General features: G+C 31.6%; 1 protein-coding gene across 5 annotated transcripts in view; it reads left to right on the plus strand.

Annotated features, from left to right (window-relative positions):
* LOC148302933 (band 4.1-like protein 4A) overlaps positions 1 to 23,507 on the plus strand; it is a 252,422-nt gene that overhangs the window by 220,268 nt on the left and 8,647 nt on the right. For all 5 annotated transcript variants that reach the window (XM_088270824.1, XM_088270829.1, XM_088270828.1 and 2 more), the window contains exons 6-13: positions 6,523 to 6,643; positions 11,657 to 11,744; positions 13,515 to 13,667; positions 19,612 to 19,733; positions 21,022 to 21,107; positions 21,851 to 21,917; positions 22,357 to 22,593; positions 23,021 to 23,176. In XM_088270824.1, the coding sequence (XP_088126950.1) occupies positions 6,523 to 6,643; positions 11,657 to 11,744; positions 13,515 to 13,667; positions 19,612 to 19,733; positions 21,022 to 21,107; positions 21,851 to 21,917; positions 22,357 to 22,593; positions 23,021 to 23,176 (1,030 nt within the window). The remainder of the gene's footprint in view (positions 1 to 6,522; positions 6,644 to 11,656; positions 11,745 to 13,514; positions 13,668 to 19,611; positions 19,734 to 21,021; positions 21,108 to 21,850; positions 21,918 to 22,356; positions 22,594 to 23,020; positions 23,177 to 23,507) is intronic.

Here is a 23,507-nt window from a genome sequence, read left to right on the forward strand (position 1 = left end):
TTTATATGACGCAGTGCCCTATGCACCATTGGGGTGCGGATAAGGGTTTCATTATTATTTATTATTATTATTATGTTAAGATGTCAAAATTGGTTTATTTATTTTTACTATGCACTCTTAAATGATGCTGAAGTGGAACAAAGATCGTCGTCACCTATTAGGTTTGCGAAGTAAGCACATCCAAAAATGTTTGAATAATTAATAAATAACTAGAAGATGCCTTAACACTGTCCTTCCTAGATCAAAGATGGTTTCAGTCTCCTCCCCCTGAATAATTTCATATTATTTGGAAAGGGCAAGTTGATTAAATATTCCCTTAGAATTTAGAATACCCCCGAAAGTTGTTATATTTTCTAATGATCAATATAGATCATACGATAAAGTTTCACAGAAAGCCTTCAGCCAGCTACTTAGTTACCAACATTGTGTAATTCAATATGCCCTTTACCTCCACCTGTCTGAGTTTACATATTCTAGTATTAGCTCCCTCGATAGCGCGGTATTAGCTATTGTGACCATACCTGACTACAAGGACCAGAGAGATGCCTCTCATTTTGTTTTAATTTTCTAACTATAAAGCCGCATGGATTATATATAACATATTTTTCACAATATTTTTGACATCTCAACATAGATGAAGAAGTATATGGTGGTCTGGGTATTTACTGGACTTACGACAGCCTGGTTTAAGTAACAACATTTTTAGTGTATCCAAGTACCTACTTGTTCACAAATCTGAATTTTCTTCAATTATGAGTTATTTTTTTACATTATTTTTGACATCTCAGCACAGATCCATATTCTTCTTTATCCATGTTGATATACCAAGAAAAATGTAAAAAATAAATCCTAAATAAAGATAATCCAGATTAGTGAACAAGTATTTGAACATTTAAAAAAATTAAAAACTTGTATAATACAACTTAATAAGTTTTATTTCATTATACACTAGTTTCGAACATTACAGATATTTTCATGTACAGGTAAAAAGTAAATCATTTACTTTTTAAGTTTTACTATTCAACTGTAGATGAAAACATTTGTAGTTTTTTAAACTAGTCGTGTGTAATGAAATAAAACTCATTAAGTGGTACTATATAAATGTTTAATTGGTTTTTAAATAATCAACATGTCATTCCACAAAGTTAATGCCGAATCAATAAATAATGGTATTTGGACACACTCATTATATTGTAAATGTTTTTTTTACTCTTGTATTTCTTTGTTAAACAAAAAAAAACTCTTTTAGACCTCTCTAATATAAATTTAGTTGTTTTACCTGAACTTAATGTTACATTTGTGTCTCATGTATGGTCTCTCGCGAGAATTCTTTTTACAAAATCAGTCCCTCGTTAGTCCCAAGTCTTGCTTATCCTTATCTCCTCGTCTTGTTTTCGATTGATCTATGTATTTTATTTTATTTATTTATTCTTTTGATCAACATATTAATAAAATTTTCCGTACCTTTGCCAAATTAATATGATCAACTTTGCATTTGAACTTGTTACTTTAGAATATTACTTCAATTAAAGCTTTTAACTGCCTATTTATGACGTTATGAAGTAATATATTTTACAATAAGGAATTTCTCATCTGTACTGTTGAATTTCAGTATTTTTCAATCTTTGAGATTTATAGAAACGAGGTTATTAAATAATTAGCAAATTTACCACCAAGTAAAGAGAGAAGACAAAGTCTTTAATTTATAATTCTTTTTTTTTTTAAAACAAAAAAGGTTCCGGAACTCACTTTTATCAAGCTTTTTTGTAAAACTAATTATATTTAAAAACCATTTAAATTAAATTTAAGGCAACCTATTCTTATTATTTTGTCCGCCTCCGTAGTGTAATGGTCAGCACGCTCGGCTACCGTTCTGGAGGTCCTTGGTTCGATTCCCAGGGGGGTTCAAATAAATATAAGTGATTCTTTCACTCTAATATTTATTCAATATTACTCTGGACTGGTACCTAAAGCGGAAGGCTGATCACCTTTCCTTTGTGTGTTAACGATCAAGATAACACTGTGTTTATATAATGCAGCATCCTATGCACCATTGGGGTGCGGATAAGAGTTTGAATTGAATTTATATTGATGAATTTTATAAATATATGAATTGTAATTACATAAGCGCAAACATTGTTTCGTCTTATTGATTTTGGAATTTTAAAAAAATATATCCGCGAAAAAAGATGTCGGAACGCCGTTCCACCGCGTTACATGAAAATAAAATAAAATAAAAATAAATGTATAAATATTTATATATATATATATATATATATATATATATATATATATATATATATATATATATATATATATATATATATATATATATATATATATATATATATATATATATATATATATATATATATATATATATATATATATATATATATATATATATATATATATATATATATATATATATATATATGTATATATATATGTATATATATATATATATATATATATATATATATATATATATATATATATATATATATATATATATATATATATATATATATATATATATATATATATATATATATATATATATATATATATATATATATATATATATATATACATATATATATACATATATATATATATATATATATATATATATATATATATATATATATATATATATATATATATATATATATATATATATGTATATATATATGTATATATATATATATATATATATATATATATTTATATATATATATATATATATATATATATATATATATATATATATATATATATATATATATATGTATAAATATATATATATATATATATATATATATATATATATATATATATATATATATATATATATATATATATATATATATATATATATATATGCGTGTGTGTGTGTGTAGTTTATAAACGTCGAATGTTTTCATTATTGCAACCAAATCTTACATACAAATTGGTTTTGCAGAATATAAACCTATAAAGCTTATTTTTCGCCAACTTGCTTCGTCAAAATTACTGAACATAAGGTATGTTCGTGTTACCTACCTTAGATGTCCGTGTGGGTACTGAAGATTACCATAGTTAATTATTAATCCGGCTCCAGCAACCGGCGGATTAGCATCCACAGCCGATGTAACCCGTACCACGTACCGCTCTGCCGTGTACTCTCAATAGTGGAAGTAATCTCTTTCGGTAATCAGTACACTCCTACATTGAACACCAGAGCTGGAGATGAAGCGGATATCCGATGCTTTTGATGTCACTTTTTTACGATCCGGTTGAAAATTCAATATTTATCAGACAGATTCTAGATAGATAACCAACTAATATTAATAATACGGTTAAATAAAATAAAACAACATGCATTTTCACTGTTATAATTGCTGTTTATATAATTGCATGCTGATTGACCATCCGATTTGCTGACAGAAAAGATAAGAACAAATGCAGGTTTGATTCCCGCCAATTGACAAATAAATTCAATGATCTATTTTCAATTAGACTGGATATTTGGATATGTTTTTCAATTCTTTCCTTCCCTCTCTTTTCTCCAACCTTCAGTGAAAATAAGGAAAATAAGAAGGCTTCTATAGTTAATCCTATTTAAACTCTCTTAAATATAGGATTAGCTTTTGAATGACTTTTTTAAGAGAGCTTATAATGAAATCAAGCCTGTTGATAACATTTATTTCAATTCTACCTGTAACAAAATGATGTTATTTTCCGACTACCTAACTAAAAAGCACATTGATGCAACAATATTTTTTGTATTTTAATTTTTTTGTACATGAATGCCTTATTTAACCCCCCCACAAAGGGGTATTTATCAACATTTTATTCATATCTCAAAACAGACGAAGAGTTTTTGATCTCTCATAAGTTAAAGACATCAAAACACGGAGGCGATCATTTAAAGTCGCTGTATTTATTAATTATATCCTCTGACATTCAACGTGCAATGTAACGAAATTCAAAGAAATATTTTTGTAAGCTTATTTTTTATTTTACTTTATTTTAAACCAGAAGGTAATGTAAATCATTTCATTTCAAAGAATCAAAAAAAAAATCTTAAGAAAGAAGCAAATATTTCATTACGACGTTCCTTTGACAAAATTTAAGTCAATTGCTTTTCATTTGCCTTTTTTCGTCTTTAAAAGGAGTTTATATTTAGTAAAAATATTGTTTTAAGACCACCCACACTGAGCTCATTTTTTACGATTAGGGCTCGTTCTCCCTCGCCACCCTTCCCGGGGTTCCTAACTCCCAACAAAGGTCACCTAGGCGGATCATGGCTCCTAAGATAAACATCACATCCCCTCGACTCCCCGACAAGAGGAGTTTATCCGCAGAAAAGAAGAACAAAGTAGACAGATAATTTCATGGCAGTTAAATTCGACCTGCTACAAAGAAGGCCACTCGTCGGAGAAAAAAGTACGTGCAGAAATCTCATCCCATTTGAAGTACGTCAATCGTCTGAACAGTTTTAAAAGTAACTGTGTTTCGCAATAATTTCACAACACGTAAACATGACGTAGTATTTTTGACGCAAGTAATTTATAGATATTCTGGACCACGTATTCGTTAGTTTGAAATCGAAGAATGTTCAAAGAAAGCGTCAAGCTCATTTAAACGTATATAATCTCGAGTTCTAGGATTACTAAACAACCTAAATTAAGCATTATTTTAGACCAATATTTCAAAGCAATTTTCCATTTTTAGTATCAAAACTTGAAATCCCCTCGATACTTCACAAAAAAATCTGTAGCCCTAAATCGGTATTCAATACAGCTTTAATGACATAGGTAATATCTGCTGTAAATATGTACTCATGTGTGTACGTGGATGGAAGCGCCTTTATGGTATGGTGATATAAAGAGATCACGTGAAACCGCAAGGGCTGGGCTTATCGCAATTCTCTTTGAATTAACAAACTCTTATCCTTTGTTCTCTCTGACTCGTGGATATACACTGATATTTGACAAGTACTTAGACACATACCTATATACCACACATTTCACAAGCCTAATCGTATTTCATACGAAAGCTTCCTAGTACCCAATGATTCCAGACTGAATAATAAATAAAAACGTTCATCCATTTTCCACTATTTTGAAATAATTTAACTAATTTTAGAAAACTTTAAACTGAAAATTAATTGTATTCATTTGACAAAATAATAGAAAAAAAGTTTCTTTTTTATTAATTCCTGAAAAAATCTACAATATAATTCAAATACTCTTGTTATATCGCGCTAACATAGATATTTTAATAATAATAAAAGTTATGTTATTATACATTTATGTACGTGATTATTTTGTCATTTTTTACTATTTCTTAATATCTATTGTGATACAATATTTCGATGCATTCAGAATCATTATCAAATACTTTGTATAATTCTTAATGCATCGAAGTACGTTTTTCAAGTAAAATTAATTTATAAATTGATAGATATCACAACAGTGTGACCGCCAAATCAATTGATGCAATAATTTAATTTTAATTTAACTCCATATTATTTCAATTGTTAATTTCATTTTGCAAAATATTTTCCACAAAACGATCCATCAAAATATATTTATTTCCATAAGTCTACAAGAGTTAGTTTTTGATTTCACTTATTTATAACATGCGGACGGAAATTTTATTATCTCGTCTCCGTTTTCATTTTGAGTCCTATGCAAATATTAACTAGGGGCGCTGTATTATTGCAATTTTCAAATAACATCGCTTTTTTACATTGAATAACGTGAAAATCATTTGTAAACCTTTCCCTCGATTGGAAATAACAGTTGTTTGAATATTTTTTATTCGAATGCAAAAAATACTGCAATGTCTATCATATTTTTCCGATTTCGTGTTTATACTGGATACCTGATTATTATGCATAGCGACTAAAAAACATTTAACGTGTTTGTGCGCGGAACTGGAATATTAAAATGTATTTTATCGGCCCTAAATAAATATTTTGTTAATAATATTAATGGGGTGAAACGCCAAAATTTCGTTTTGTATCTTTAGCATTCATAGTACAAATAAATAAACCACTCCCCGTAGGCTCCTTCTAATTTATTTTTGTTTTCAAGCCCCTAATTTGGGAGAAATCGTTTATTTTATTTAAAAGGGCGCGATCGTTTCTTCGCTTTTATCGTTTCGCTTGATTTGTAAAAGCAGTATTTTTATGATTCTGACAGATCGTTTTATTAAACCTAATGAAAACAACGTGCTTGTTAATAATTCTTAAACGCCGTAATATATTTTTATACTTTCGAGAGTGCTCCTGTCATTTTTTAATAACCTCATTTCCTGATAAAAACAGCAGCCTTTGACGTCTCAGACGAGGATATTAGGCAGAAAGATATGTTTTAAGTGTAGCATTTCCGATTCCTTCGTTTCAGATATTACATTTAAAATAAATAATATTTTAAATACATTTGTATCTGCCTAAAATTCTTATTCTCAATAAATTGAATGATTTGAGTATTTTGTGTTATACTGACAGTTGGTTATCATTTGTTATAGCGGAACTTGGAGACTATGATCCGAGAAGACATCCAGCTGGCTACGTATCGGAATTCAGACTGCAGCCCGGACAGACTACAGCCCTGGAGGCGAGAGCTGCTGAACTACACCGCGCTTTGGCGTGAGTAAACATTTAAATAATAAATAATATATTTCATAAAAAAGCTTCTTCATCTCACCAATAGATGCCTTTAGTGAAAATTCTATTGATTCTTATGCAATGTTTCGAAATTGGATTATATATATAGAACTTCCAAAAATTTAAGAAGTGTGGTTATCAATCATGGGTAGAATTGATAAATGTTACACTGTGTAAAGTGATCACTTAAACCAGCCTATGACGGTCGTAAGCCCCGTAAATGCCCATACTTCAATATTCTTATTCATTTTCTTGAGATGCCAAAAAAAATTAATAGTATATTACTGCATTTTTATCAATACAGTACTTGATAATTAAACGATGAACCATTCTTGTTTACCTCTGGTAAAAATTTTCTCAAAATTCTTTTGAAAATGCAAACGCGTTACAAAGTTTCCCCATTATATATTTTTTTTATATCGAAATTAAAAACGCTTTAATGAAAATTTTGGAGCGTGTCGAGTGTGCGGGGTAACATCAAACGGGAATAACTTTCTGCCCATTGGATACTTTAATGGCAGAGGCAATTCAGACTGCGGGTATCACAAACGGGAACACTCCATCACCGGTAATCATGGAGAATTTAGCGGGTTTGTCTAACAAAGATGGCGGGCTTTCCAACGGTCAGAGTTGTGTCGATTATTTTCGGGAAAAGGGAGAACCATCTGTCGATTGCGCTTTCAATTTGCTCCCCATTTTCGAACATTTTTCACGCACTGCTAGAATGTGTCGGTGCACATCTGCCTATCCGCTGAAATAACTGCATGCACTTCGTTTCAAATCAAAAAAAATATTCTAACCTGTATTAATTGATTTCTCTTCCCTTCTAATTCAATTTATTTTTACTCCGGTGTTCGAGAAACAATCTGTAGTCGTTTGGTTCTATTGGTAACATTTCCTCTGGATTAATTAAATAATTCTCGCTTTCTAGCTCTTTTATTGGCTTCGGTATTTTTTGCATCTACCTTACAGTTCCCTTTATTGGATCTTTTTGTATTGATGAGATAGAATAATTAGTTTTCCTTCGGTTTAGATTCACCAGGATTCCAATAATGCTACTGTCGCTCCGCCTGACTAATTTGCTACTTTTTCATTACTTTAATATAATTCATGTATTAATTGTTTAATCGAACACAAACTTTTTTAGTCTACCAAGTTGTATTTTATTGTTAAAAAACACATAAAAATTAATATTGTGACAATTGTTTCGCCTAGTTATGGCATTTTCAAACGAATTTAAAGATTAAATGGACTAACGGTTCTTATATAGCTATACAATTCTAGGTACTGAAGTAATAGTTTTAAGAAATGTGTTTTTAACTCTAAAATACAACATAGTAGACTCAAAATATCTGTGTTTGATTTATCAATAAATACATGAATCAAAATGGAGTTCTACAAATTAAATGTCAAATGAATAAATACTTAATTATTTTTTGACATCTCATCAAAGATGAAGACAAATATGGAAGCCTGGGCATTTACGGGGCTGTCATAGGCTGGTTTAAGTGATCACTTTACATACGTGTAACATTCACCAATGCTACTCATTATTGACAACCACACTACTTAAATTCTTGGAAGTTCCATATATATGAACCAATTCTATGACGGTCGACAGCTCCGTAAATGCCCAGACTTCCATATTCTTCTTCATCTTTGATGAGATGTCAAAAAATAATATGAAAAATAATTCCTATAATTGAAGGTAACCCAGATTTGTGAACAAGTATTTGGACACACTCAAAATGTTGTAAATAAATACTTTAATATAATTTGAATACTTACCTCTAGTTATATTCCTTTTCACGTGTTTTTTGTGTCGATCTATTAGTAGCTTTTCACGTGTATTTTAACACGACTCTGCGATGTCCATAAATACCCATCTCATTTATTTGGCTTTATCCAGTATTGTGTACTCACGACATCTGTACAATTTTAAAACACGGTCATTAGGCGGTAATACATCTCTGGCAATCTCGTACGTTCCTTTGTCTGGTAGCTCGTCGGGAGAGGCGTTCACACATCTATAAGTTGTTCTTCGTCAATATATCGCTCATTTGGTGCAACAATGACGGGATTACACGCGAGTGTTTTTGCCTAGAATTTTCACTCATAAATTACACGAAATTATAGTAACTTTAAACATACAGAGTAAACCCACTCACGATTAGGCATAGGCTATGAAACTTATAATGTTTAAGACTGAGTAGGGACATGATAAGCGGTGTTGCATAGCCGTAGCTAGATTTCAGTCACTTGGACGTTAGGAAATTAAAAAAAAAGACGTGATTACATTTTTTTTTAAAAAACAAGTTAAATATATCAAAATGTGCGGAAAGACTATTTACATGGGGAGAAACATCCAATGAATTGATTTTGTAGTAAAATGCTGCGAGATGGTGCGAATGTCATTGTAGAATTAAGTAAAATGGCGCCATTTCTGTTGCTATAACGTCTGAATGGCATCTCTTGTAATATTTCTAAAAGTGTAATTACGCCATTGTCGCACCAAATGAGCGATGTGTTACATGCCTCAAAGTATACCCTTTTTCTTCTAACCCTTATCTGTAACCGAAGGTGCATAGAGTACTACATCGCATGGATGCGGTGTTAACTTTATCGTTGAACGTTTATACCTTCAGGTACCTGGCCAAGGCAATCCTGCGCTTTAGTACCAGTCCAGGGTTATATAAACTAACCAAACTCACCGTCACGCCACTTCTCCGTATGGGTAGGCAGAGAAAATAGAACAATATACCACTCTGTCTTTGCAAACTTTCTTCGCCTCTTCCACATTCATGAATCTCCTCATAAATACCCGCCGATTATTTATACTTATTACCTAACCGCTTTCACGTATTTAACATACCTAATCGTGACAAGTTTTATCGGTCTTCCTCTGTTCCTTTTCCCAAATAGATTCCCTTCGTAGAAGGGAATCGCCCTTAGCACTATATTTCAGAAAAGAAGACTTATTTGTATACTCAACTACCTACGACATGTGGCTGTGTGTATTCGTAGTTTAACAAATGGTTCATAGTTCCCCAACTAGTTGCAAAAAAATGAACTGGACACATTGATTTATTGCCACATGTAACTCGAGAAACGAAAATAGGTACTTGCTACTGCTGTTCGCTCGGAAATCTTCGTTGAAGAAAGTAAAAACAATCAGCAGACTGTAATGTAATATCATTCGATCAATATTTTTTTATCGAGGTTAATCTATCACTTGAAAAACCACAAAAACTTTAACGTAGTTTTAGTATTCATTGATCATTTGAGTAGTTCACTTGCAAACCACGTTGTGTAAAAAAGTAAAGTTTTTAGCCATCATTAATCGGTAGAAAATTAAAAATATTTACGTTTATATTTAACATAATCTGCCAAAGCTCGAATAAACTGGAATAGAAAAAACGATACTCTTGCAAAACTCGCTATGCCGTTAACAGTTCACATTCTAAAAAGCTCAAATCGATAGATTTAATCTTCTACCGATTTCCGCCATTAGCTAAAAAACTTAATTATTTAACATAGTGTCCGCCTCCGTAGTGTAATGGTCAGCACGCTCAGCTACCGCTTTGGAGGTCCCGGGTTCGATTCCCAGGGGGGGTCAAATAAATATAAGTGATTTTTTTCACTCTGATATTTATTTAATACTACGCTGGACTGGTACCTGAAGCGGAAGGCTGATCACCTTTCCTTCGTGTGTTAACGATCAAGATAACACTGTGTTTATAATGCAGTGCCCTATGCACCATTGGGGTGCGGAAAAGGGTTTGAATGAACTTAGCATTACGCAGTTTTCAAGCGGACTACTCATTTTAGTGTGTTATTTTGTTTGTAAAGAATATGAGAGTCTGCGATAAAAATAAAAACAATAGTTGTAATTTTGAAACTTATTTCACCTTCAAAGTAAATAAAAAGATTTCATGACGGTGTTACAGTTAAAGTTTTACTACCAACGTGCTCTGAGATCTTTGAGTTTTACCATTTTCACAGTCAAAACTTTACCCACTCACTCAAAGTATGCAAATTTGAATAAAAGTATATTTTTTATATTTCAGAACAAGACTCGATATGTTAACGATAATACTATGTTTTTAAAAAAAAATTGAAATTTCAATATAGATGAAGAAGAATATGGAAGTCTGGGCATTTACAAGACTTACGACCGTCATAGGCTTGAATAAGTGTCTAAGTGATCACTTTACATACGTGAAATATTCACCAATTCTATGATTGACAACCACACTATTCAAATTTTTAGATATATTGGTTAAACACGTAACATAGTATGTGCGAGTTTACAACAGCAATCTTTGTTGCAATGAGGAATGGAATGTTACATTTTTTTGACATTTCAACTATAAATGTTCTGAACATTATTATCTGAGTATTTTGAGATATCAAAAAAAAACGTAAGTGACATAATTCAGATTTGTGAACAAATATTTGGACATACTCAAAGTGTTGTAAATAAATTAACTGGTCAAATTATAAGCTCAAATAAAAAATGAAAATGGTATTTTATGGCGTTTCTCAAGTATGTGAATATAATCCAGAATTCGGAGCTCACATACAAATTATTTGAATGTCTGGTTATTATATTAATGTCCGCCTCCGTAGTGTAATGGTCAGCATGCTCGCCTACCGTTCTGGAGGTCCCGGGTTCGATTCCCAGGGGGGTTTAATAAATATAAGTGATTTTTTCACTCTAATATTTATTCAATATTACACTGGACTGGTACCTGGAGTGGAGGGCTGATTACCTTTCCTTCATGTGTAATCGATCGAGATAACACTGCGTTTATATGAAGCAGTGCCCTATGCACCATTGGGGTGCGGTAAGGGATTTATTGTTATTATTATTATATTATATGTATCTTTAAGGTTTCGAAATTTGACAACATCGAGCCAAACAATCCTCCCTGTTTGAAATTTTGTGTAATGGAATATGTTTTTGTAATAATTATCAAATGATATTTTTTTCAGGGGACAATCTCCAGCTGCCGCCGAGCTGGGTTACCTGGATCGAGCTAAATGGTTGGAACTGTATGGAGCCGATCTTCATCCTGTACTGGTGAGAATTCAACGAAATTAAATCAATGTTCATTAATCATTTTATAAAATTATCGAAAGTACAAAATTAAATCTACTTATCTTTTACTGTGATGTCAAATAGAGGCCACCAAGAACCAATGGTTCATAGAACACTGGATCAAATCGATGCAATGTTAAGTTGATCGTTAATTATATGAAGGCAAGGTGATCAGTCCTACGCTGTAAATACCAATCCAGAGTGCTTTAATAAATTTAATAAAAATAAAAGAGAGAAAATATAACATATCATTAACACAAATACCTTTCCATAAAGTATTTTTTCAGTTCATTCATTTTTGATCCGTGACTGGGTTTTATTTTATACATCACTCACTCCTTTCAACAACGTCACATATAAAAAAAACTTGATTTTTCAGGAGATCGTTTTTAAAGCTTAAAAATATAATAAAATGAATTAAAAATAAATATCAAGCCGCTTATTAAACTTTTTACTGTGCAACAGATCTTTTTAGGTAAAATCCGAATGTTTTTTCTCCATTTGAAAATCATTTAGTATATTTTTAAAAATAATTAAACAATATATTTTCTTCAAAATGCAAAAACAACACTTTCTGCCCTGTAGCGGGTAAATATTAAGTTAAAAATACAACACTTTTACTGGAATATAGTACAATTTCTGGGCATTCCGAAAACATGCACGACTGGAAATTGTCGATTTTTGATATATGACGTTGTGAAAGGAGTGAGTGACATATCAGGCACCTTTAAATTTGGGTATAGGCAATATATTGTAAGGACCTTACTCCAATCTTAGTAATGTTTATCGGCTTCACGTGTATTTTACTATGTCCTCGTGTATTATAATGATGAATTTCTCCGTTAGGAATCAGTTTGGTATTGGTTTAGTATTTTGTATGGTAAAAATGTAAGTAAGTCTAATATTCTTTATCATCCAGAATGACAAAACCAATTTAGTATGCTAACTCGAACGGCGGGTCCTTTTTCAATATCGCGGCAAAGTTTTGTTTACCTTTCCCAACCGAGGAACCTTTGAAAGTAACAAAATAACAAATCAATGCGACTGAGAAAATAGATTCAGCCCCTTGGAGAACTTTCCATTCTAGACTAAAAACTTTACTGCACTCCGAACTAAGAGTACAATGCGTACATCGCGAGTCTGTTTGTATTTCAACAATTTCAACTTAATGCCCGCCATTATTTTCTATGCACCAACTTTGTGCGAGTTTATTTTACAAACTAGAAATTTTATCCCAGAATTTGTTGTGGCCTTTACTATACTTATATTTCTTATTTGTTCTTTAAGGAATAATCTATAGTATTTATCAAATACCGTACTTTTAAAAATAAATAATTATTATTTTATACGTATAGATGTGTAAATTAACGAGATTCGTTGAAAAATCCCCTCAAATAAGAATTTTAAATTTTTAATTTAGGTTTTACTTTGTAAATAGCACTATCTATTTAAATCTATTGTGACACGTGTTTTGATACATTCCACATTATTTTCGAACACTGGAATGCACAAAAACACGTGTCATAGTAAATATTAAGAAATAGCGGTATTTACTAAGTCAAGACACGACACACAAGGTGGCTTGGTGGTTCTCTGCAAAAAAAATATCTGAATATGTAAAAATTGTGATTTAAATAAATGTAAACTAATAAAATTTAAAAAAAACATAATTTAAATATGGATAGATTTCACCCCAAAGTGACTGCCGAACCAATTAATGAAATAATTTTGATGTTTACTTCCTTATTCCAGGGCGAGGATAGCGTGGAGTACTTCCTGGGTCTAGCTCCCAGCGGAGTGCTCGTACTCCGGAACAAGAGGGCCGTAGCGAGTTACTACTGGCCCCGAATCACCAAGCTTTACTCCAAAGGAAAATATTTCATGCTGAGGGTCACCGATAAGAATGTAAGTTCACAGTAATATACTAGTATTGGTGTTAATCATACAATGTTACACTAAAATAATATTACAAACACTCAATGACTCCAATATTAATAAAGCATTCATTTTATTGTGACGTATATTATATGCATATATAAAATTTATAATGAAGTGCTCGGTGAACATAAGCTGGTATAATCTTATGAACATGTTTTGAAGATGCTCCCAAGTAAATTAGTTTTCATTCTATGTATTTTTAAAATGAAATTAACAACATCTTTAAGCGTTAAAATCTTTGCACATACTCCAAATAATGTTAGTAAAATAAGAATGTTTGAAAAAAATTCAAAGTCAACAGATATGTAGATGGCAGCACTGAAATCTGTATGTGAAATTTCCCTAAAACAAAACACAAATTATGACGTGTTTTTATATGTATTTAGACAGTTTTCTTTTGCAGCTTTAAAAACCAGCGTTGATAAACCGTTATAATGTTGACAAACACAATTCTTACAAAATCTTCCAATTGGCAATATTTTTCCCAAGATTTTTCTGTTTGACTTTAGTACTACGAGCTTTCTCCGCTTTAAAATATCCGAAGAAATCCTTATTCTTTTTTTTCGCAACAACAAATTCCCTTTTCGAGCAAATTGTGTTTGTTATGACAAGTCACAAGGTCGCTATAATTTCAAAACCTTTTTCAATGTTTTCACTTTCACCGCTAAGTTGTGAAATTAATCCTGAAAACCAGATTTCATACTACAGATGGTATAGAGTTTGCGTTTATCTTATGATACATTCTTCTTTGTATTCTAACAGCACGCGATGGAGCATAGAGCACAGTTTTGAATTGATGCAATGTTATTTAAATTATTCATATCATTTTTTTCAATTTCAATTTCAATTTATTCAATAATTAATATATACATTACAAACTAGCATTTAAGGCGTATACATAAAAAAAAAACAAACAAAAAAAAACAAATTAAAAAGTAAGCAAAAAGACTCTTGTTAAATGTGTAGAAGAATCCCGCTTCGGAAGACTCCTTCAGACACATAGAACAGATCAATATCCAATGTGATATTGTTCAATATAGCGGTAGCTCTTCCTACAGGCATAACCATTGGCAGGTTGGTCCTGTGTATAGGAATGTGAAACAATCTATGCCGACGCTGTCTTAGGTAACTATCGGGAACATACAGACCAATGCTCCGGATAATTTCAGGATTATCGATCATACCTCGCAACAATCGAAAAAAAATGCGTAATCAAATACACATTCATTCTAATCTCTAATCATGAAGGCAATCAGGTGATCAGTTCAGGTACAGGAAAATTTTAAATAAATATAAAAGTGAAAAATCTCAAATTTCTTTGGATATCCCTGGGAAATGAATCCGAGACCTTCAGAATAACTACTACCCTATGATAACGGACCTATGAAATATTCAACAATAGCAAAAGAGTTGCCTTTTATACGAAATCATAGCCTTAAAATTTCATCTCATATTACGGGTAAAATGAGATACAATAAGAACACGGAAGCGACTGGAAATGTTTATTTGTAATCCTCTAGAAAATTGGAATCTATTTTTTTTATTATTGGAAAACGGATAACAATCAAATAATTGTAGAATCCCAAAATTACGGAGGTCAAATTAAGTAGATACTTGGGCATATACAAAGAGTATCTCATCCAATCGATTTCAACGAATAGATAATACGGGAAGCGGGGAATGCGATTGAATGGTTCTGATTCTAGAAACAACCATTGTTGAAATCCCCTTTATTGTATAGTGTTCTCTGTTTTCCTACTGCAAGATTGTGAAGTTGATTCGAGTGGTCGTTATTTCGGTTCCACCACCATTCGCCCTTTGAGTCTGGTTTCGCCATCACGAATATTTACAGAGTATTATTTCGGTAAATAATATTTTCAAAAATTTAAATTTAAAATAACAATGCAAAATATTTCAACACAAAAAAGATAAATTTATATTATTTTTTGACATCTCATAAAAGATGAAGAAGAAAATGGAATTCTGGGCATTTATGGGGCTGACGACCGTCAGCTTCAAAAGAAGCTTTTTATTAAGCAGAAACTCTTTTATTAGTATGTAATTATAATTGGAGAAAATCCAGATTTTTTGAACAAGTATTTGGACACACTCAAAATGTTGTAGATAAGTTTATGGTTGAGATGGACTTTGTAGTCGTTATAACATAATATAGAGTGTTCTGCCCAAACATCCTTTGAATTTTTCGTTTGTATAACGTACTCGTATATCTATTTCATATTCTCCTTATCATTCAATGTTCACTTTGAGTAATACCACTTAAAAACATTACATTATAGCTACCGGTTTCGGTACAACCATTCATCATCAGGTCAAATGTACAATGGTTTTTCCGAAACCAGTAGTCATGAAGCAGTGTTTTTAAGTGGAATAACACAAAGTGAACAATCCTTTTTACATACAATATATATATATATATACATACATATATATATATATATATATATATATATATATATATATATATATATATATATATATATATATATATATATATATATATATATATATATATTTACATTACATTTTAAGACAAAATGTCTAATGTAGAAATAAAATAAAAAAGTCTCCCAAGATGCTTTAGCTGTCGTATAATGTCCTATGAAATATAACCTCTATTTCGTATATGCTGCTAAAACGTAACTTTCACAATGTACTTTAGCTAAATGTGGTAAGGCCTAAGGGTCGACAAAATAAAATAAGGAAACGTCCAATTTTATTTGTTGATGACAAAGTTTTTACGACTTGATTGACTAAAAAAGTGTGGAAATATGGTTGGTTTTTCCTCGAGTTTAATTTTATCTGTCTCATTCTCATTTCCTGGGTGAGTGAAGGTCGCACATTGCCGCCAGTTGCAATCTATTTTATTCCCGCCAAATCCTCCGGAAAGAATTTTAGCGGGAAATTGTTTGCATCTAGCGTTGTTTTATTCGGACCATTAACGTTGACACTTTAGAACAGAATAAGAATGTATTTTTTCAGCGCCTTGCAATTTGCCGATAGAATAATACCAAGTGGGTATTATAATACTGCATATCCTATAATATTTCTAAGGGTGAATCAATTTTTTGGCGTTTTGATTCGTATTTTAAGAATTGATAATTGTCATAATATTTGTGATTTAAAAAAACATATATTTATTTATTCATTTATTTATTTTTATTTATTTCATAAATACATAGATACATTCATAGATAAATATTTATTTCATATATACATTTACTATTTGTATTACGGCTCTTTAGGCATGGCCTGTGTTGAGCCGAATACTAACATGTTAATACAATTTTTATATTTTTTTCATTTTTTATTTTTTAATATTATTTGTTTTTTTATTCCATTTCACAATTTACGGAATATTATTGATAAATTCCCAAAATTATTTTCATTAAAAAAAAGTCGTTGATATTGTCTCTGTAAAATAATTCCATGTGAGCTCACGTTACGGGAGATAATAAAAATGTAACCATTTCACCAATAAGCGGAATTCACCAATTCTAAACACAATATATTGTACGAACTCCTAAATTCTGCTGAATGGTTTAAAAAAAACCCTCTCTTGTAAAGCAAGTCGAGATGAAGTTCACAACTCTAGTTTGAATTGGAGACCATATCTATCCTGCTGTGGCCTGGATGGTCTCATTTGTTGTAGTAGAACGGGAAAGGAGTTCACGCGTTCACCTGTAAATATTTCCGAAGCACTACAGTACTCATCTCTCGGAACAACATCATTTACGAGTAATCGTATGACACTTTCATTATATCCCATACGGGTGTAGGTTTTTCACAGTTCAGAGAAATTATAGATGCCATGTTTGTTGTGAAGACGATTTTCTTGACTTACTCTCCGCATTGAGATAATCTTCTGGTCAACATACTTACCCTAATAAATAGCTCTTCGTTGTCTTTCGATATACGAGTCATCCCTGTAATCATCATCCGTCATCGGTAAGCATGCCAAGGTATTTAACTTGAGAGGAAACGTTGAGACTAATATTAATTGCCTGGATATACTGGTGTATGTGCGATGGATTAAACCGACCGACGATGTACGACTATATACATATCTATACTTACAATTCAAATAAATCAAAAATATATATAGTATTAAAATGAGTACTTACAAATCCTTATAAGAAAAATAAGCTTTTAAAAATAATAATAATGATAGTGACACGATTTATTATATTTTCTCTATATATTTATTTTGATATAAGTTACAGAGCTCAAGAATATTTTCTGTTTTATCGATCTAAATTAGTTACTCAATAAAAACAATACATTACTTATGAGCACAGTTATCTAGGACATGTTTTGATATCAAAATATCATTGTAACGAGATATTACATTATTTATGATTCCGAATTCCCATAAAACAGCAAATACAGATATTATTTACAACATAACATCTTTGGAAATGGTATGTTCTGAATTTATGAAAATCGCTCGTTTAAGAGGATTTTCGTACAAAATTTTGCTTGTCTTCTGACATTTTGTCTTAATTTTCGATTTGACAAAAAAAGACTACGCTAGTAAATTAAGCTAAGTACCTAATCATTCTTCTTCTTGTGTCATTCAACTTTTAAGATTAACAATCATTGTGGACATTTATGCTTTGTCATCGGCAGCTCTTACGGCGACTTAGTGTTACTGTGAAACCACTCTCAATTTTTTAAACTAGGATAAACGTCTTCTTCGTATACTCCGTTTACCTTCTACTTTACCTTGTAATATCCCGTAGTACGTTTTTCTCTATCATAATATGGTCAAATTAATCTAGCTTTCTTTTCTCTTTATCTATAATTTCACTCTTTTTTCCGTGTTTCTTACAACGTCTTCGTTTCAAACATTCTCAATTCATGAACTTTTTAGCATTCTGGTATAGCACCACATTTCCAGTGCTTGAATATTTTTTGTGATAGCTTGGGTAAGGTCCAGCTTTCGACGTTACAGAAAAATGTTGAATCGTATAATTTTCACGTGTAGGCCCAATGTACGATAAATCACAACTTCATTTTCTCTAACCCCAGGTAACATGTTTTTTTCTATATATCTATAACTTCACTTTTTCCCGTGATTCTTACAACGTCTTCGTTTCCAACACTCTCAATTCATGAAATTTTTAGCATTCTGGTATAGCACAACATTTCCAGTGCTTGAATATTTTTTGTGATAGCTTGGGTGAGGTCCAGCTTTCGACGTTACAGAAAAATGTTGAATCGTATAATTTTCACGTGTAGGCCCAATATACGATAAATCGCAACTTAATTTTCTCTAACACCAGGTAACATTTGACTTCATTGAATTTTTAAAAATATTTATGTGGATTTTCTTTTTCTATTGCATCTGTTTTAATAAAATAAAATAAAAATACGCGAAGACAACCATTTTTCATAGCTCCAAAACTGTTCAACTTATTCCACAAAGACTATTTGTAAGATGTTTATTCCCTAAGTTTGTGTAAATTTAAAAATTTGCCTAGATTATTTATTGAAAAAACAGATTTAAGCTCCTTTTTCTTGCAGTACATGCTCGCTAGCTTTTTACTTTTTCATATTTTTTATGTTTTTAAGTTTTTAATTTTATTTTTAAAAAAAATTCCGATAGTCAAGTATTTTTTTTGTATTTTATAATAATAATAATAATAATTTTGGATGATTTATATAGCGCTATTTTCGTAAAAAAAACTACCTCAAGGGCGTTTATACAGGTATGGATTATGATATGAAAATGATATTGAGAGAAAATTTAAAAAAATATATAAATGAAAAACGTCGTCAATCGGCTGAGTCTGAAGGCAGGAAAGTGGAGCCGCCGTATTGTATTTATGTTATGTAATGCAAAAGAATTAAAATAAAGAAAAAAAAACAATTTGTTATGTTTTGGTTTCAGAATGAGGTGAGCACGTACGGCTTCGAAACCCCGAGTAGGGGCGCCTGCCGCCACCTGTGGCGCTGCTGCAGCGAGCAGCACGCCTTCTTCCGTCTGCAGCCGGCTCCTCAACACAACAGGGGGTGAGAAACTAATAAGCGACACACACCAAACGCGTGACGTGCCAAACACTAGTTTGTGCTTCAGCCCGCATCCACCCACTGCTGGGTGAAAGTCTCCTTCAATGACTGCCACTCCTTACAGTTTTAGTCCTTCCTCGATCACTGCTTTCTGGCAATTTTGGCGGTGTTGAATACTAGTTTTTATTACTGAAAAATCTCATTTTGTTCTCGGATTCGATACTTCGTCATTCATGGGTAAACTTACATCACCTTTAGTATCTATGTTCCCATTACAAAAAAGCCCCCCCCCCCCTCTAGTTATTAATTAATTTCGTTTAGAAAATTAAAAATTTAAATATTTGTGTATTCTTATTTTACAAGTTAATTTTTCCTACATTCTCTATGATCTTCTGCTATCTTTCTGGTATCATTATAACACCTACAATATTTAAAAAACCAAAAAATATATTTTTCCGCACCTTAAGACACTTTGCCCTAATATAATAATATGCTAACCATAGCCCTTTTTGGTAAAATTGAAATAATGATTTCAATTGTTTTAATCAGTTAAAATTATTTAAATTTTATAAAATCCAATGGTTTTTTTGTCTCCAATTTATACAATGATTTATTTCGATAAGCAAATATTGAAAATGAAATTACTACTATTTTTGATTTTTATAAATACAAAGAGAGCCTTAAATCCTTTTACACTTGGAGTATATTAAATCCTTTATTCTCCCCCATTGAAAATATCCTATTGGCATAAAAAAATTAACCTCAAATAAATTATGTACATTTTATATGGCAAAACAACTAACTACTAAACTATTTAAACGATTTCGTAATTAATACTTATTTGTGTGAAAGTGTTAAACAGTGACATCTGTGTAGATAAAATCAAAGTTGTGTTATTTGAAGTTTCCATTAGGTAGTATTTAATGAAAATAGCTTTTTATAAGTCATCCAAAATTATTAATATTATTATTATTTTCTAATATATTATAATATTTTTCTATATATATTATTTTTCTAATATATTAACCTACTATTTCTAATAAAACCTAATAAACCCTCGAAAGAAAATTAAATAGATTTTTTAAATATAAAGTCGTATTTTTTCAGATAATTCAAAAATATTTCTTTCAAATTTATATACCTACTCGTATGTCCTTTCAACTCAATACAAAAGTTTTCATTGTAAACCATCATGCGTGTACTTGATAGCTAAGAGTTAATTTGTAAGGTATTATATACTTTTTAACAAATATTTTTGAAAATGTTTTATTTATAATTTTCCACATTTCAGTGTTCGACAGAGTGGACGATCGCCTCCTACATTTACACGCGTTCCTTCTCGTCGCCTACAGAGAAGACCACTAGATTCTAATCATGGTAGATATTGTTTCAAATATAAATAATTTCATAACTTATACCTTAAAAACTAACTTTGTTAAAAAATCACTTTACACAATTTTAATAGGTTTTACACTCCAAATTGGACCATTAACAAATGGAATAGGATGTTTTACAATACATTGTATCTTATAAAAATAGAATTTTCAAAAATATATTCATATTAGTTAATAATAAACCCTTATCCGCACCCCAATGGTGCATAGGGCACTGCGTCATATAAACGCAGTGTTATCTTGATCGTTTACACATGAAGGAAAGGTGATCAGCCCTCCGCTTCAAGCACCAGTCCAGGGTAATATTGAATAAATATTACAGTGAAAAAATCACAAATATTTATTTGACCCCCCTGGGAATCGAACCCGGGACCTCCAGAATGGTAGCCGAGCGTGCTGACCATTACACTACAGAGGCAGACAATAATTCATATTAGTACTACATATATACTACATACATCACATCTTTGATTCTTGAGACTAGCAAATGCATTAGTCGTCAAGTTGGCAAGCCTGCGCGGCGCGCTGTCATAGTCTGTGCGCGCGATGTGTACAAGATTTTCAATACTACTTTGATTCATGAGTACTACTCCCTCGCTCCAAAAAACATTCAAATTTTTGTTGTTGTTGAAACTATGATGTCATTAATTTTTTTTATATTTTTATTATCATTTCCCGATGTACGAAAATCCATTCTGGCGCCTGATTTATAATTTTTAATTTCAGTTCCGTCTATAGAAGTACGAGATTCGCAAGACTTAAAACCCATCTCAATACCTCAACCTGCATTATCGTAAGTGAATCCACAAAAACATATCTGTATTATCAAGTACTATGTATTTATTTTATCTACCTTCATAGTATAACACTTTTAGTACGCCAATTATTGTATTAAGATGCAAGTTTATAATGAACGATATATGAATTTTAGGAAAAACACATCTTAGATTATGGTCGAGAAAATAGTATTATGATAATTATAATAATTTAAGTCATGAAATAAAAAGCCTATTCTCATATAAGCTGTGCCACAAGACATCAAAGCGATTACATAGCTTTTGCGGTTATAGTCAATATTATACATTCATGTCTTGAACAATAAATTTGAATAGTATTGGCTGAGAAAGATCACAGCATTTTTTGGTTAAGTTAGGTTGTATCAACTAATAATATTTGTTTTAATATGAAATTTTAATACAATACTTAGTGCTTACGATAATTTCTGATTTCAGGTTGGAGTCTCCGTACAGATCAACATGCAGCATTCCAGCGGCACTTGGATCCATGCGTAGATCGGATTCCCCTCGCTCCACACGCTCTGCCCCCTTCCCTCGCCCCCCACCGCGCCAGGGGCTGTACTCCGGCCCCCCCTCCCCTCGGGCCCCCGGAGCTCCCTCCCAAACTTCCACCCGGCTGCGATCTAGCTCCATAGACAGCCACAGCTCCAATGACTCTCGATCTTGTCGAAGGTAGTACACCCACAAGTTTTTATTATTTTTTAAACATTTTACTTTGCCATTTCTTCCGGGCAAGGTAGGAGGCGACCGTGTGTCATATTGTCTATCCTGATATAGTGGGGAGAAATCAATATCTTTGATTTAACATTGTTGGCGGGAAATGGTTAAAAGCATCATTAACATACTGTTGGTAAAAAGCGAGAGATGCTTATAAGAATTCTATTTGATTACTTTTGGTACAACGCGAGAAGTCACAAAACATTGTACAGATCGGAGTTTGGTTTGCGGTTACTTGTGATTAGTATATACAACCTTAATTAGTATACTAATTAGGGTCGGGGTTGATGAAAAAACCGCCCGATAACAATGTATTAAGAAAAGTGAAGCAAGCTATAGTAACTAAATTTACAAATGTTTTAATCTATTTTTCCGTTTGCAGGCACCGACAGCGAAGTCGTCGAACTTCAGATGCCGAGAGTGAGGTATCTCGTGGATCTGGTCGCTCTCGGCGGAGACGAAGGCATCGATCACGACACAAGGGAAAGGATTCAGCCGATGAGACAGACTCCAAACATAGATCCTCCAGTAGAAGAAAGTTAGTATTTCAATATGTTAATTATTAAATTAATTTTATCAATTCGTTAATTTCGTACTGTAAAACCTCTACTTAACGAATTTCGGATATAACAGGCGAAAAATTCTATCAAATGTAAAAAAAAACATCCTCTAATATTATACATACTTAAATTCAGGTGTTGCCGGATGTAATTGTATGATTACCAAAAGCAAGCGCGTCAATGTCAAACAGCAATGTCACTTCACAGCGAGTGTCCGAAGACAATAATTTTTATTTTGTTTGTGTTAAGTATTGTTAATTTATACCTAAACGCAGTGGTTTTATTTTTTTAAACATTATTTATTTTAAA

The sequence above is a fragment of the Brachycentrus maculatus genome, unplaced genomic scaffold (assembly GCF_059751285.1).
Source record: "Brachycentrus maculatus isolate JH-2025_06_01 unplaced genomic scaffold, ASM5975128v1 h1tg000396l, whole genome shotgun sequence".
NCBI lineage: Eukaryota > Metazoa > Arthropoda > Insecta > Trichoptera > Brachycentridae > Brachycentrus > Brachycentrus maculatus.